The sequence below is a fragment of the Capricornis sumatraensis genome, chromosome 21, assembly GCF_032405125.1.
Source record: "Capricornis sumatraensis isolate serow.1 chromosome 21, serow.2, whole genome shotgun sequence".
NCBI classification, from domain to species: domain Eukaryota; kingdom Metazoa; phylum Chordata; class Mammalia; order Artiodactyla; family Bovidae; genus Capricornis; species Capricornis sumatraensis.
The window spans coordinates 23671302-23688474 of NC_091089.1; the positions used below are offsets into that span (position 1 = coordinate 23671302).

A 17173-nucleotide genomic window follows, 5' to 3' on the forward strand; every position below is an offset into this window, starting at 1 on the left:
ATTTTTTAAAGGGTATATATATAATATATAAAAGCCATAGAGATAGAGCTTTGACTGCCAGGTGTTAAGGATGGGGAAAAGAGAGACTGAAAAGAGACAGCATGAAGGAGTTTTCTGGGGTTTTGTTTCTTGTTGTCTATCTCGATTATGGGAGTGACGATTCAATTGTGTGCATGTGTAAAAATTCATACAGAGAACAAAAGGCCAAGAATGGCCAAGACAATTTGAAGGCATGAGGTAGGACAAGCCCTATCGGTTATTATTGTTCAGTCACTCAGTCGTTTCCGACTCTTTGTGACCCCATGGACTGCAGCACACCCGGCTTCCCTGTCCTTTACCATCTCCTGGAGCTTGCTCAAACTCATGTCCATCAAGTCAGTGATGCCATCCAACCATCTTATCCTCTGTCATCCCCTTCTCCTCCTGCCTTCAATCTTTCCCAGCATTAGGGTCTTTTCCAATGATTTGGCTTTACCCATCAGGTCACAAAAGTATTGGAACTTTAGCTTCAACATCAGCCCTTCCAATGAATATTCTGAACTGATTTCCTTTAGGATTGACTGGTTGGATCTCCTTGCTGTCCAAGGGACTCTCAAGAGTCTTCTCCAAAACCACAGTTCAAATGCATCAATTCTTGGGCACTCAGCCTTCTTTGTGGTCCAACTCTCACATCTGTACATGACTACTAGAAAAACCATAGCTTCGACTATATGAACCTTTGTCAGCAAAGTAATGTTTCTGTTTTTTAATATGCTATCTAGGTTTGTCATAGCTTTTCCTCCAAGGAGCAAGCATCTTTCAATTTCATGGCTGCAGTCACCATCCACAGTGATTTTGGAGCCCAAGAAAATAAAATTTGTCATTGTTTCCATTTTTTCTCATCGATTTGCCATGAAGTGACGGGACCAGATGCCATGATCTTAGTTTTTTGAATGTTGAGTTTTAAGCCAGCTTTTTCACTCTCCTCTTTCACTTTCATCAAGAGGCTCTTTAGATCCTCTTTGCTTTCTGCCATTAGGGTAGTATCATCTGCACATTCGAGGTTATTGATATTTCTCCTGGCAATCTTGATTCCAGCTTGAGCTTCATCCAGTCTGGCATTTCACATGATGTACTGCGCATGTATGTTAAATAAGCAAACTGACAAAATACAGCCTTGACATACTCCTTTCCCAGTTTTGAACCTGTCTATTGTTCCATGTCTGGTTCTAACTGTTGCTTCTTGATATGCATACAGTTTTCTCAGAAGGCAGGTAAGGTGGTCTGGTATTCCCATCTCTTGAAAAAATTTTTGAAAGTTTGCTTTGATTCACACAATCAAAAGCTTTCAGTTCAGTTCAGTTCAGTCACTTAGTCGTGTCCGACTCTTTGTGGCCCCATGAATCGCAGCACACCAGGCCTCCCTGTGCATCACAAACTCCCGGAGTTCACTCAGACTCACTTCCATCGAGTCAGTGATGCCATCCAGCCATCTCATCCTCTGCTGTCCCCTTCTCCTCCTGCCCCCAATCCCTCCCAGCATAAAAGTCTTTTCCAATGAGTCAGCTCTTAGCATGAGGTGGCCAAAGTACTGGAGTTTCAGCTTAAGCATCATTCCTTCCAAAGAAATCCCAAGGTTGATCTCCTTCAGAATGGACTGGTTGGATCTAGTGATTTATCATAGTCAATGAAGCAGAAGTAGATTATCAGTTATTAAGATTCAGTATATAGTTCTAGTAGTGACAGTGGCTCATTGGTTCAAGAAAAAATAAACCACTGAGGCAGAATGGAACACCGACAGCCAAGAAACATGATCACTGAATCTATGGGAGTGGTATATATCACAAAAGTATAGCTATAAGTTAGGGGGGAAACTGGAATATTCTGTAAATGGTAGGTGGAGTGCAGAAGGAGTGAGAGCACAGGGAAGCACATAGGGAATTTCATCTATATCTGAAATGTTTTTATTTCTTATGGAGGCGGAGAAAGAGGATGTCCAGAAGGGAGAAAGAAGGTGGGTAATAAGAGGAGAGAGAGAGGGGAGGAGGATGGAGACGAGGAGGAGAAATTGAAGCAAATGTGGCCAAATGCTAAGTTTGTTAAAATTGGATGATGTAAGTGTGTTCAGTTCAGTTCAGTTGCTCAGTCGTGTCCAGCTCTTTGCAACCCCATGATCGCAGCATGCCAGGTCTCTCCCTGACAATCACCAACTCTCGGAGTTCACCAAAACCATGTCCATTGAATTGGTGATGCCATCCAACCATCTCATCCTCTGTTGGCCCCTTCTCCTCCTGACCTCAATCTTTCCCAGCATCAAGGTCTTTTCAAATGAGTCAGCTCTTCACATCAGGTGGCCAAAGTACTGGAGTTTCAGCTTCAACATCAGTCCTTCCAATGAGCACGCAGGACTGATCTCCTTTAGGATGGATTTCCTTGCAGTCCAAGGGACTCTCAAGAGTCTTCTCCAACAACAGTTCAAAAGCATCAATTCTTCAGCGCTCAGCAATCCAACTCTCACATCCATATGTGACTACTGGAAAACCATAGCCTTGACTAGACAGACTTTTGTTGACAAAGTAATGTCTCTGCTTTTCAATATGCTGTCTAGGTTGGTCATAACTTTCCTTCCAAGGAGTAAGTGTCTTTTAATTTCATGGCTGAAATCACCATCTGCAGTGATTTTGGAACCCAGAAAAATAAAGTCAGCCACTGTTTCCACTGTTTCTCCATCTATTTGCCAGGAAGTGATGGGACCGGATGCCATGATCTTTTTCTGAATGTTGAGCTTTAAGTCAATTTTCTCACTCTCCTCTTTCACTTTCATCAAGAGGCTTTTTAGTTCCTCTTCACTTTCTGCCATAAGGGTGGTGTCATCTGCATATCTGAGGTTATTGATATTTCTCCCAGCAATCTTGATTCCAGCTTGTGCTTCCTCCAGCCCAGCATTTCTCATGATGTACTCTGCATAGAAGCTAAATAAGCAGGGTGACAATATACAGCCTTGACATACTCCTTTTCTTATTTGGAACCAGTCTGTTGTTCCATGTCCAGTTCTAACTGTTGTTTCCTGACCTGCATATAGGTTTCTCAAGAGGCAGGTCAAGTGGTCTGGTATTCCCATCTCTTTCAGAATTTTCCACAGTTTATTGTGATTCACACAGTCAAAGGCTTTGGCATAGTCAATGAAGCAGAAATAGATGTTTTTCTGGAACTCTCTTGCTTTTTTGATAATCCAGCGGATGTTGGCAATTTGATCTCTGGTTCCTCTGGCTTTTCTAAAACCACCTTGAACATCTGGAAGTTCACGGTTCACGTATTCCTGAAGCCTGGCTTGGAGAATTTTAAGCATTACTTTACTAGTATGTGAGATGAGTGCAACTGTGCGGTAGTTGGAGCATTCTTTGGCATTCCCCTTCTTTGGGATTGGAATGAAAACTGACCTTTTCCAGTCCTGCGGCCACTGCTGAGTTTATCCAGCTAGCATATTGAGTATAGCACTTTCACAGCATCATCTTTCAGGACTGGAAATAGCTCAACTGGAATTCCATCACCTGCACTAGCTTTGTTCATAGTGATGCTCCCTAAGGCCCACTTGACTTCACATTCCAGGATGTCTGGCTCTAGATTAGTGATCACACCATCGTGATTATCTGGGTCGTGAAGATCTTTTTTGTACAGTTCTTCTGTGTGTTCTTGTCACCTCTTCTTAATATCTTCTGCTTCTGTTAGGTTCATACCATTTCTGTCCTTTATCGAGCCCATCTTTGCATGAAATGTTCCCTTGGTATCTCTAGTTTTCTTGAAGACATCTCTAGTCTTTCCCATTCTATTGTTTTCCTCTATTTCTTGGCATTGATCGCTGAGGAAGGCTTTCTTATCTCTCCTTGCTATTCTTTGGAACTCTACATTCAAATGGGCATATCTTTCCTTTTCTCCTTTGCTTTTAGCTTCCTTTATTTTCACAGCTATTTGTAAGTCCTCCTCAGACAGCCATTTTGCTTTTCTGCATTTATTTTTCTTGGGGATGGTCTTGATCCCTGTCTCCTGTACAATGTCATGAACTTCCACCCATAGTTCATCAGGCACTCTATCAGATCTAGTCCCTTAAATCTATTTCTCACTTCCACTATATAGTCATAAGGGATTTGATTTAGGTCATACCTGAATGGTCTAGTGGTTTTCTCCACTTTCTTCAATTTCAGTCTGAATTTGGCAATAAGGAGTTCATGATCTGAGCCACAGTCAGCTCCCAGTCTTGTTTTTGTGGACTGTATAGAGCTTCTACATCTTCGGCTCAAAGAATATAATCAGTCTGATTTTGGTGTTGACCATCTGGTGATGTCCATGTGCAGAGTCTTCTCTTGTGTTGTTGGAAGAGGGTGTTTGCTATGACCAGTGTTTTCTCTTGGCAGAACTCTATTAGCCTTTTCCCTGCTTCATTCTGTACTCCAAGGCCAAATTTGCCTGTTACTCCAGGTGTTTCTTGACTTCCTATTTTGCATTCCAGTCCCCTATAATGAAAAGGACATCTTTTTTGGGTGTTAGCTCTAGAAGGTCTTGTAGGTCTTCATAGAACTGTTCAACTTCAGCTTCTTCAGTGTTACTGGTTAGGGCATAGACTTGGATTACCATATTGAATGGTTTGCCTTGGAAATGAACAGAGATCATTCTGTCGTTTTTGAGATTGCATCTTATTCACATTTATGCTGTCCAACACTGTAGCCACTACATGTATTTATGTAAATTAAATAAAATGTGAAATTTAGCTCCAGCATCCTGCACATGACACATACTCAGTAGCCACATCAGATTGATGGCTACCAAACAGCACCATGTAGATGCTGAACATTTCCATCATCACATAGGGGTCCACTGGATAGAGCTGGTCTACTGTCTATGTGTTAGACTGTTCATAATAAAATCCACAAAGAAGAATTAAAGCTTGCAGAAGCTATGAAGAGTGAAGGAAATAAAACTAATGTAAGTGAAAGGATAACATATAATTTCAAAATCGACACCTCTTTACTTTCTGATTGGATGGTCAGATCTTTACCTTTTCTCAGAAATATCCTCTACACACACACAAAACAAATAAAGAAAAAGAGGAACAAACTTCCTATTGTCTCTTCTATACATCATTTCACTTCCTTTTGGAATATTTTAATATTTAGTGGAGGAAAAGTCATGATTTCATTTTATGAGAATAAAGCTACTCTTGACAACTACTCTGTAAAAGTGAACCCTGTTTTCAGACCTTGGGCTTTGATGACCATGATCCTCCGCTGCAGGTCAATGAAGGGCTGGATCAGGCAGAGCCGGGGCTCCTGTTTCTGACTCAGGCAAATGCCGTTGTGATTCACAACCATCCAGCTTCGGTCATACAGCAGCCCTTGACTTCCTAGAGGCCACCTGGTCACCTGAAAAAAGACAGTCAGTGTATTTTAAGCCAGCGCTCCTCACAAATGATCTTCTCATTTACTGCACAGGGGCTGCACAGATGCACATGGGCTTCAGGAATTCAGCACAGACTCCTGAAGGACGAAAGCGTGGAAGAGAAGGAAACAAAGAAGACAGGGACTTTCCTGGTGCCCTTGTGGTTAGGAATCCACCCTGAAATGCAGGAGATGCAGGCATGATCCCTGGGGAAGGAATGAAGATCCCACGTGCCTCAGAACGGCTCAGCCCCTGCACCTCAACTACTGAACCCTCGCTCTGGAGCCTTCATGCCACAACACGAGTGCCTGTGAACCACAATTACGGGGCCTGAGCACCTGCCAGGAGTAGAGTCCACGTGTGTGTGTGCTCAGTCATGCCCAACTCTTTAAGACCCCATGGACTGTAACCTGCCAGGCTCCTCTATCCATAGAACTCCCCAGGCAAGAATACTGGAGTGGCTTGACATTTCCTTCTCCGGGGGATCTTCCTGATCCGGGAATCGAACCAGTGTCTCTTGTGTCTCCTGCATTGGCAGGTGGGTTCTTTACCACGAGTGCCACCTGGGAAGCCCAAGGGCTGCAACCAAAGATGCCACATCACACAGCAGAGAACTCGTGTGCCTCAACTAAAACCTGATGCAGCCAAACAAACAAACATTTAAAGAAGAAGAGGACAATGCAAAGGAGACTACGGGATCAAGGGACCTTCCATTTAGCCTCCAGATCCAGTTCCATCCTTGTCCACTTTGGTGTGCCTTTTGAGTGGGTAACACGTGTGCCTAGCAGGGACATGGGGAGCAGGCCTCTGCCCACCCTGTGCCCTCTCCCCACAGGTCTCTGCTGCTCCCACTTTCTGTGTGTCCTTCCACACTGGTGGATGCCTGAGCAGGCATATCCTCGTAATATAGACTTGTTTCTTGCACAAATGATGGCTCCACTGAAATGGTCACTGAGCTGATCCATCTTAAGTGTATAAAATATGTATATTCCTCAATGCTTCATATTTCTACAAAATTAAAATACAAATTATGCCCAGTGCCCAGATTTGCACTTAATACCATTCTCCAATAAAAACAACCAGGACTTCTTGGAGAAACAGTTTATTCTAGGGCTGCGTCAGGAAATATACAACAGCGATTAACACATATATACACAGTATTGGATTATAACCTAAAATATAAATTAAATACCCATGAGTCCATACTGATATAAATAAATGATAAATAGAAAGGTCAACTCTCTCATATAGAAGAAGTCCAAATTATTGATGTAGATGGCCCCCTCTCAAGAAGGTAGAGCATAACTCCTTACCCACTAAGTGTGGGCTACCCTTAGTCACTTGCCTCTAAAGGGCACAGTATGGGAATGGGTGGAGGGGGAACTGACAGTGAAGAACACTGGCAAACACTATGAGACCCAGGTTAACATCAGTAGTGATAAGTCACAATGATACTATGTACCCTGACATGATACGATGAGAACTTTATCTCTGTGGTCCTCCTGCCATAAAACCCCAAACCCCAGTCTAATCCCCAGAAAGACATCAGACAAAAACAAACTGATGGATATTCTAATAAACACCTGACCAGTATTCCTTAACACAATCAAGGTGCTGAAAACAGGGAAAGTCTAAGAAACTGGTACAACCCCAGAGGAGCCTAAGGAGACATGAGAGCTAAACATAACATGGTGTTTTGGATGGGATCCAGAACACAAAAAGCACATTAGGGGAAAAATAATGAAATATCAATAGTGTGAGACCAGGTCTTTGCAGTTTTATCCACAGGTTACACCCACTGTTTTCAGCACTGCCTGCTGTTTGTTAAAGAAGGGCGCACACCACCCACTGCTTTTGAAATAGTATTATGATTAAGAGACCAACATTCTTGCACAACTGTGCAAGAATCAATTTCACCCTTCTGTTTTCCTCTGAGCACCCAAGTTAACCACCCAAAGGAGTCTGAAAACTTCCAGTGGGGGTAATGATGAAAGGGAAGAATATTTAATTGGGGGCACTTTGGGGTGGGTCCTCGAGGGAGGGACCTCAGTGAAGACAGAGGCTTCAGGGGGAGGAAGTGAAGGAGAGGAGCTTCCGGCCTGGGGTGAGCACGGCGCAGATCTCTAGGAGGGACAATGTGAAGGGAAACTGCTCCTCCAGCCAGGGGAGCCCTGTACCCAAGAAGCAGAAACGCGGTGCAGCGGGGGGTGGGGTGGGGTCGGCACTTTGAGGACTGACAAGCCTGGCGCTTACATCTCACCTCCGACAGTTAGCGGCTTTGGACAACTTACCACCCTCCTGAGCCTTGGCTCTGTCATGTATTATATCAAATGGACATTATTGTCGTTGGATTAGGTGACAACCGAAACAGTGCATAAAATGTAAAGCAACTGAATGTAACAGGTGGCCCACAGATGTCAATCCCTTTACTCTGCCCTTCACTTGCCTTGTGTATCAGACATCCTCTCCCCACAGACCATGGCTGCTCCTGCTGGCAGAACCCTTGAGTTCAGCAATATCAGAATCCACCGCTAAGTCACTATTTCTTTCGGAAAACATGTTTTGAATTACAAATAACTTTTTAGAAGACAATCTATTATTGGGTGGCATTTCTCCATGGATCTTTCATTTCTGCATGTCTGTTTTAACAAGCAGAAGCACAAACTGTCCTCTGTTCCAGACTCTCCTGTCGAGGATGTCTGTATAGTGAACAACCCTCTGGAGTAGAGGGCAAGTTTGCTCACAGCCCAGTATCACAAACATATCAGCTCCTCCCTGATTGAGGACTACACAGCTGGGCTGGCATCCTATTATGAAAGAGGTTTCCTGAGTTAGGGGGCTCCCAAATATGAGCAGAACATCCACCTGGGCCCCTCTGGACCCTTTCTTGGGGCTTGGGGGGAAAGAAAAGCAACACAAACATGAAGCTCTTGCTACCTGCAGGCTGTGAGTAACAGCCTTTTATCTCTGACCCAAGAATCTCATCTTCCCCCGCCCCCCAGCATGCGAGATCCTAAAGCTGCATCCCCCGCTTTGGAAATGCAGAGTCTTCACCTCTGGACCACCAGGGAAGCCCCATGGAATCTCATGTCTCTTGTCGCATCCAAGACACTGAGGCAGGTTGGGTTGTGAGCTTGCTAGGAGGGCAAAGTCTCGGGCCCGTCACTGTTCCTTACACCCACTTGTTGGAACATGTCTATCATTGTCTATCCTTTGATTTGCCACCTAAACATTGAATTTACTGGCTTCCATCTTCCTTCTTCCTCTTTGTCAGGGGCAAGCTTTCAGCCACCATGTCTGTGTTGGCATGTGAAGGGTAAGCTTTTTAGCTGTCGCAGCTGGGGGCTGGGTTACGGAAGGATTTGAGCAAATAAGTATTCACTGAGGGCAATGGGAGCCAGGTTTCTCACAGGATTTACAAGCGCAGGGGATGGCTAAATAAACCCTGTGGTGTTGGATTGGAATTGGAGATATCAGTGTGAAATCATGGCTGTGAATGGATAGCCAGATAAATGATAGGTAGACAGACAGAGAGAGAGATAGATGTGTGTATGTGTGTTGTAAAGTGTCTGCTTCCCTCCTGAGATACTGCCCTCCCTGGGGGAAGGAATCATTTCCATTTTGTTCATCACTGCACACAGGTACAGGCCCAGCAGGTGGCAAGCACTCAGTGTATAGTTTCTGAATGAGCAGACGGACGGAAGACTTTTAGCAAAATATGAAACCTTACTGAGTCTCAGTGTCTTCATCTGTAAAATGGGTCACTGATTCCTGCTGTGTTTCTGTGTGCAGCACGGCTATTCTACAGGACATGACTCATCTGAGAAAATACAGTCCTGATACTCCTCACCTGCCTGCATTCAGGAGTGGAGAAGAACTTGCTTGTTCATGGTCTCAGACTGGAGGACAATCTCCTTCAGCATGGACTAGCCAATGAGGAGCTAGGGAGCCTGTGATCCCAGAGGCTCAGGAGGGTGGGACCTCACCTGGGACTTGGGACACACACATATAGAAAGACAGTCTTATAGGAAGTTTGGCCACTGCAGGAGGGGTCGGGGCCAGCTGGCCAACCAAGGCAAGCACTCCCGTCTCCCAGGTAGGGTCACTGCCAAGCCAGCCTGTTTGCAGACATTATGTAGTTCACCTCCACAGGGAGAGCTAAGCAGACAGACTCAGGACAGTGTGGACCCAAGGAGTTAGTAGACCCGGGTTCAAATCCTTTCCCTATCATTTATTAGGGGGTCATGACCTGGGCAGAGTGCTTAACCTCAATAGCCCCTAGGCTCCATATCTATACAATAGGGATGATATTACCTAGCACCTCATATTATTGTTTTGATGATCAAATGAACCAAAGTATGTAAAATGCTTCTGCATGAAAGTTACATCCATAACTATCAACAGTAACTAGGCAGTCACACCCAGAAACAGGGTCCTCTCGGGGATTCCCGTTAGCAGAGTCATGGTCAAAAGTCAGCTCAAACCAAGACAGACAGAATGAGGACTTCTCTGGTGGAGCAGTGGATAAGAATCTGCTACCAACCTGGGGTACACGGGTTTGATCCCTGGTCCGAGAAAATCCCACATGCTGCAAAGCCACTAAGCCCATGGGTCACAACTACTGAGTCTGTGCTCCAGAGCCTGGGAACTGCAACCACTGAGCCTGTGTGCTGCAGGTACTGAAGTTTTGATTTTCTGCATGCTTCCCTTCACTTCCTGAGCTTTTTTTCTTTACTTTATCAAAAAATATTATAAAATAAACACAAAAGAAGCAATCTCTTTAGCTGCCACTGAAACCCTTACCTCAAATGCCGCACAGGACTTGATTGGGTAGAGGTAAAGGTTGGTGACGACGTGTGACCTGAGGTCCCCATCTGGGACGTCAGCAGCTTTCTCTAAAGTGGTCTGCTGGGGTCCGGTGGCCTCCAGCAGGGGTGGACACAGATCCTCTGCATTGAAAGCGGTGGGCGAGTTGTTCCAAACCCCGGAGTGTGGGGAAGCGTCTTGCTGAGGTGAGGGGCTACCTCTGACCCGGGTGGCAGGCACGGCGTTCTCAGCCTCACTGTCTCCGGGCGGGGCTCCAGCCTCCCCCGGGGTGGCCAGAGGGAGAGGCTGGCCATGAGACGGGCGCAGTCGGGTTGCTATGATGAACCTGAGGAAGGCCTGGGCATCCTCAAGCGTAGACATGTATCCAAAAGAAATCCTCACACAGCCCGTCGTCTGCCCATCTATGAGGTCCACATCATCTCCGCAGACATGACCAGCCTAGGAGAAAGAAACAAGTCAGCCAGAGTGGTCCTCACGATGGACCAGAAACCATTCTGTAAAACAACGTTTGTTGATACTAGAAGATAAAATTAATCCAGGAAAACAGAACTGCAACACTAAGAAGAGCTGCGTGCCTCAGGCACAGTTCCACAAACCCAGGGCCCTGACTCCCCGTCCGGCATCACGTGGCTCACTGTGAGTGGGGATCTATACCAATCCCATGGGGCCATTAAAAAGTTTAAAAGACACAACATTGTACACCAACTATATTTCAATATAAATAAATAAATAATTTTTAAAAAAAGTTTAAAAGCAATTGTTCACGTAAAGCATTTACCAGAGCCATATACACAATGCTGACCCACAGCGGCAGCAAAAGACAGACTGAAGTTTCAGAAGCACAGATGGATCAGCTTCTTGGTCTACCCAGGGCTGAAGGGGGAGGAGAGCTTGCTGGCCATGCCTTTTAGACTCTCTCGGGATCAAAGGGAGGCCTGTATCCTTTGCAGCTGCCTTTTGACAAAAGAGCAAGACAGAGATGCTGCCCCAAGCAATGACTGGCCCAAGCCCATAATGAAATCCAAAGGCAGCACTAAGTGCCTGGCCGGGAGGTGGGGAAAGAAAAGCAAGAAGTCCCCAAGCCTCTCCAAGCCTCTCCAAGCCGTGCTGCCTGGCATTGATCGCTGCTCCGGCGGCCTACCACCCCAGAGCCGAACCCCAAGTCAGATACCCAAAGAGCTGGGTCCACGGCATTCCTCAGGTTCAGTAACATACCTGAAATTGCCTTCATCTGTGTTCTAAGACTCCCTCTCTCTTTTTAAGCAGAACACAGCTCATGGTTGGTTGGGATCTAATATATTCATTACTTAGCGGCAGCCAAAAGAAACAATTTATAAACTATTCTGATATAAATAAGGCCTTCTGCCACTCGAACTAGTCTTATGAAATGGTTCAAACTAAAATGTACCTTGAAGTGACAAACCTCAACTCAGGGAAGTGGCAGGAAGGGTGGGGACCTGAGAAATGCAGAATGCCTGCTGGAAAAGTTCCTCTCCTCACTCTGCCGAAGGATGAGCGACTTCTTAGCTTGCAGATTTCACTCTGGCAGGACTAAACTAGTTAAGGAGCACATTTTCACATTGGCTTGTCCCCTGTTAAAAGTCATCTTCTGAATTTAAAAAAAAAAGTCCTCTACTGCCTTTAAATTTTTGCCCTCAAACTAAAAAATGCCTGGCATGGAGTCACTATCTTGAAGCATTTTCTAATTTTGTTGACCCTTTTTTCTTTGCACGTTCACAGGGTGGGCTCAGAGAAATGAACCCGAAGACCAGCCCCCACTCCAGACACGGGTCCAGCCTCTGGTGAAGATGAGGCATTAGCATTGGGTCTTACTGGCAGCGTTCGGGCCACAGGGTCCAGTACCAACCTGAAGATGCTTCTTCACCATCTCATCGCTTATCCCCAGGTGCCTCTGGCAGGCCCCGGTGTTACAGAAGCAGCCGGTTCGCACGTGGATGTTGTGAAGGCTGGCCATTTTATCCACCTGTGGGTTTCATATGACACAGAACTAGGGTTAGGAGTGTCCAGTTTTACTCTGACTGCCTGGACTGAAGAGTTTCAGGTTCCATATTTGGGTCTCTCTTTCCTAACAGTAAAATGAAAATATGAGCTCGGAGGTGGGAGGGGGGTTCATGTTTGGGAACACATGTAAGAATTAAAGATTTTAAAATTAAAAAAATAAATAAATAAATAAAAGAAAAGAAAAGAAAAAGAAAAAAAAGAAAATAATGCATGGAACCAATAAAAAAAAAAAAGAAAAAAAATATGAACTCGGAATTTTTCTCTAAAGTGTTATGATCCATCGTGGGTTTTCTAAATACATTTTATAAAATACTACTGATAATTAAAGCTTATCCAGTTGGGTAATAGATATATGCCTGCGAAAAGTGAAAAATTATTACACCAAATTCCAAGTTGAGAGCTCACATTTAAAATAATCTGATTTCTTAAATGAACCGAAAATCTGTATAGACATTTTTCCAAAGAAGTAAAATTTTCCATACAAATGCCAACAGGTGCATGAACACATGCTCAACATCACTAGTCATTAGCAAAATCTAAGTTAAAACTAAAATAAGATACCACCTCTCAAATATCTAGTATCTAGCATGTAATGTCACACCTGTTAGAAAGGGTATCACCAGAAAGACAACAAATGACAAGAGTTGGGGAGAACATGGAGAAAAGGGAACCCTGGTTCACTGTTGGTGGTAATGGGCACAGCAACTATGGAAAACTGTACAGGAATCCTTCAAAAAATTTAAAGTAGAACTAATTGCTATATTTACCTGAAGGAAATGAAATCATTGTCCTGAAAAGAGATCTGTACCCCCATGTTTACTGCCGACATGAAAACAATTTAAGCATCCATCAAAGGATTAATGGATAAAGAAAATGTGATGTGTTTAAACACACAGTGAAATATTGTTCAGCTATTTAAAAAAAAGGAAATCCTGCCATTTGTAACAAGGATGGCCCTTGGCATTTTGCTCAGTCATAATGAAATATGCGAAGAGCTAAGTCAGACAAAGACAAATACTGTATGATCACACACATGGAACCAAATGAAAATTTTGAGAACAGATCAGTGATTGCCAGGGGTAAGGGAGGGTGGGGTGTGGTGAAGGCAGTCAAAAGATACAAGATAGATATCTATCTTATGTACAGATAGAAGTCCTGGGGTTATAACATACAGCATGGTGACTATAGTTAACAATAATGTATTATATACTTGAAAATTGCTAAGAGAGTAAATCTTAAAAGTTGTCGTCACAAGAAAAAAAATTTTTATAACCATGTGTGATGATAGATGTTAACTAAACTTGTAGAAATCATTTCCCAGTGTATACATATATAGAGTTACTGTGTGGTACACCTAAAACTAACACAATGTTATACATCAATTTGATCTCACTTGTTAAAAAAAAGAATTTTAAGGAATTAATTTTTGAAAAAAAGACCCCACAGGTTTCAAGTGAGATTCACAAGAATTAAATCTGAGTGTGGCTGGGACATGGGGCAGCTCCTCAGTGCCCTTAGGCAAGACAGAGCAGGACCATCTGCCCTGATCCCAGAGTGGGCCTTAGCAGAGCTACCACTCACAGGAGCCCTGCCTCGGCTCCCAGCCCAGACTGCAAACATTACTGTGTTGACACCGCATGTTACCAATTTGCTTTTCATAATATCCTAGACTTTGGGTTCCATCACAGAACTGCAATTCAATCCAGAAGTTCCAAGTCTTTTTCTTCTCCTCTGGAAGCTGGACAGGTGATTCTTGCTCACAAGGCTCAAAGGTGAGCTGGCACGAGGGATGTTTGTGCCAGGTCCTCTGTTTATGGGTCCCGGGTTCCATTCCCCGAAAGGCCTGGGGGCCCAGTGAGGGTCCTTCGCCCTGGTGACTCAGGCTAAACTCATGGAAGTCCTCTAATTGCACTTGAGGAAACAAACACAACTGCCCAGCTGGGGAAGGCTTGGAGACTTTCCTTCCTGGGAAGAACATGTCAGACACAGGTCACCACGCACAGGGTCCGCATGCTGCCCTGCTGGGCGGGCACAACAGCGGTGCCTCCCACACGCCTTTGCAGAGACACACCGTCGGCACTTTAGCCATCACCCCTGGACTGTCAGAGTGTGAAGAAGCCACTTCTGCTGATGAAACCCAGGGATTTCCTGCTGTCTGTGGTGAGGCCTGGCGGCCCCACTGGGTCTGGCCAACTCCACCTCCAGGGTCAGGTGACCTCCACTCAAGGGACAGCCCCTAGGAAAGCACCTCCCTCCCCAACCCCAGCTCCCGCCAAGCTGAATTATAAGTCTCCCACACTCACCCCTCTCCCAGATATGCACTATTCCAGCTACCACAGCCACAAAATGAGCCACCCAGACATTGTGGCATAAAACAACCACCATTGTATTGTGCTCATGGCTACAGGGGGTCAGATATTCAGAAAGGGCCCAGAGATGGCTGATCTCATTTGGCAAGACTAGAAGGCTGGGAGTGACATGTCTGGGGGCTGGGAGTGACATGCCTGGGGTTAGAATTCCCGGGTCTGGCCTCGCTCAAACCAGGACAGTCACCAGCATGCTTGCTTCTGACTTCCTCACAGCAGGGCTGCTGAGGGTATGCCTCCTTCCACAGTAACTTGAGGCTGCAACAGTGAATGCCCCAGGAAGCAATGCTGACACTGCACGGGCTTTTCTGGCCTAGCCTCCAAAGCCAAGCAGTGTCACCTTTGGAGGCGTGCCGTTGAATATGAGTGAGTCACAGACCCACCAGGGTTCAAGGGAAAAAGACAGGGGCCCCACTTAGAAGAGCATGTGGGTGGAAGAGGCTGTTTTGGCCACAGTTGCCCTTCATTCTACTTTCTCATCACAACTTCATCTTTTCTCACCCTGAAACCTTTGGAATCCCACAGAGGCTTGGCCAATGCCCAGCCAGGTGAAGGAACTGGCTGCTGGAACAGGATGAGAGCTATATTCAGAGTACAATGGGGCACTTGCTTCATGCCAGCCCGACACTAAGGAGCTATATATTGTATCTCATTCAATCCTCATGACAAACCGTCATCAGGGTACATTCTTATCCCATTTCACAGAGACTTGGGGAGCTTACATTACCTCACCCAAGCTCAGAGAGCCAGTGCAAGGCAGCCTGACTCTGAACCGGCCCACTTAAAAACTGTGTAGACTGACTTCCACCAAGGGGAAAATGAAATGAGGAGGTGCCTGTGTTTGTTCAGTCGCTCAGTCATGTCTGACTCTCTGCGACCCTATGAGTTGCAGCATGCCAGGCTTCCCTGTCCATTACCAGCTCTCAGAGCTTGCTCAAACTCATGTCCATGAGTCACTGATGCCATTCAATGAGGCATCACTGAAATGAGGAGGCCTGGATATCAAAAACAGGTACCCAAAAGCTTCTCACAGAAGGCTCAATTCCTTCACAAATCCCCTGAAAAAGAGACAACCAGACCCAGCCATGCTGCCATGTAATGTTTCCTAAGACCCTCCAAATCTCTGTGGAATCCCCACATGTGACAAAGACCAGGCAAACCCAGGGTTCTCCTGAGCTGACACAGCCGGCCATGCCCCAGCCATGACCTCCACTCATGGGATGAGCTTCCTCTACAGACGCACAAGGGAGAAACCCCTGTGTGAGACCTCAGGGAATGAGCGTCCCAGTGAAGTCAGGTAGACACCAAGATGGGCAGCTCCTTCTTGGGGAGATCTTCCTCTTTGCTTCTCTGGGCAAATGGGTGATTCTTTCACCATTCTGCCTGGAACTGATTCCCCACCCCAACCCAAGTACAAAGGCTCCTCTATGTCCCCTGCCTCTTGTTTGCAGCAAAAACTGAAATCTCCCAAGCCTCCAAGAGTCACAAAAGACCAGGCTCAAGCAGTCAACAAGTAGGACAGTCCCAGACTCAGTGTTTGATGAAAGAATTGGAATTAACACTTCTGCTCATAATAACCTATACCTTTGTCGGCATTAGAATAACTGTAGCTTGGTCTGCCCACATAGACAAGCTGGCAACTAAAATGGTCACCAAAGAGATGTCCACCCACGTGGACATCTTTCACTCTAAGACTGAGACACCCTTCCTCAGTGTGAAACAGTTACAGAAGACAGACTTTCATCCCTATTCCCATAGATGTGGAATGATCCCTGAGAGTGGGAATTTGTAAGCAGCTCTTTTGCCCCTCTTCAATTTGTTCATCTCTGTTTTCCTCAGACCTTAATTATAAAAATGGGATCACAAAGTAACATTTAACTTAACTCCTGACTTACGCTCTACTGAATGTACACAATGCCTGGCCTAACCACTTGATCCCTTTTCAGGATTAAAAGGAGTAAGAATGAAGAATTACACAGTTAAAGAATGACTGACTCTATACCCCCAGCTCCTCTTGGCAAATCTGCAGGTGGACCACGCAGGCCAGACAAATCTCCAAAAGAAGATCAGGAGACATCAGTGGGTCTACACACAATGAGAAATGACAAAGAACCTGACCTCTTACCTTAATGATTAACTTGTTTTTTTCTCCCATTTTCCTGCTAAAAATTGTCATGACTGAGCAGAATCTTTGGAGTTACTCTCCAGGCATGAGTCCACCATCTCCCTAGATTTCGGCTTTTCTGACTCAATAGCTTTCCCTTCTACTGACATGTGCCCCCGCTTCATTGACTTTTAAATGATGAGCAGCCCAACCTGAATTCAGCATTATGCTTGCCACACCACATTTCAGAGTCATCAGCCTGCCCTCCTCCACACCCCTCAAAAATACACTTATTTTAGATTCAAGAAGGAAACTTATTGTACCAATTACCCAGAAAAACGTATTTGAGAAGGCAAACCTTTGGCCCCAATGTGTTTTACACCACCCCTCAAAAGCATTTAAAATTGCCTGCTTCTGAATGATGCTGGGCTGCTTCTGCTGC

At 45.2% G+C, this 17173-nt stretch overlaps 1 protein-coding gene across 1 annotated transcript in view; it reads right to left on the bottom strand.

Moving 5' to 3' along the window:
* MOCOS (molybdenum cofactor sulfurase) overlaps positions 1-17173 on the bottom strand; it is a 57624-nt gene that overhangs the window by 21584 nt on the left and 18867 nt on the right. Inside the window, exons 7-9 of the mRNA XM_068993820.1 lie at positions 12107-12223; positions 10216-10677; positions 5234-5396 (exon numbers count right to left, since the gene is read on the bottom strand). Of these exons, the coding sequence (XP_068849921.1) occupies positions 5234-5396; positions 10216-10677; positions 12107-12223 (742 nt within the window). The remainder of the gene's footprint in view (positions 1-5233; positions 5397-10215; positions 10678-12106; positions 12224-17173) is intronic.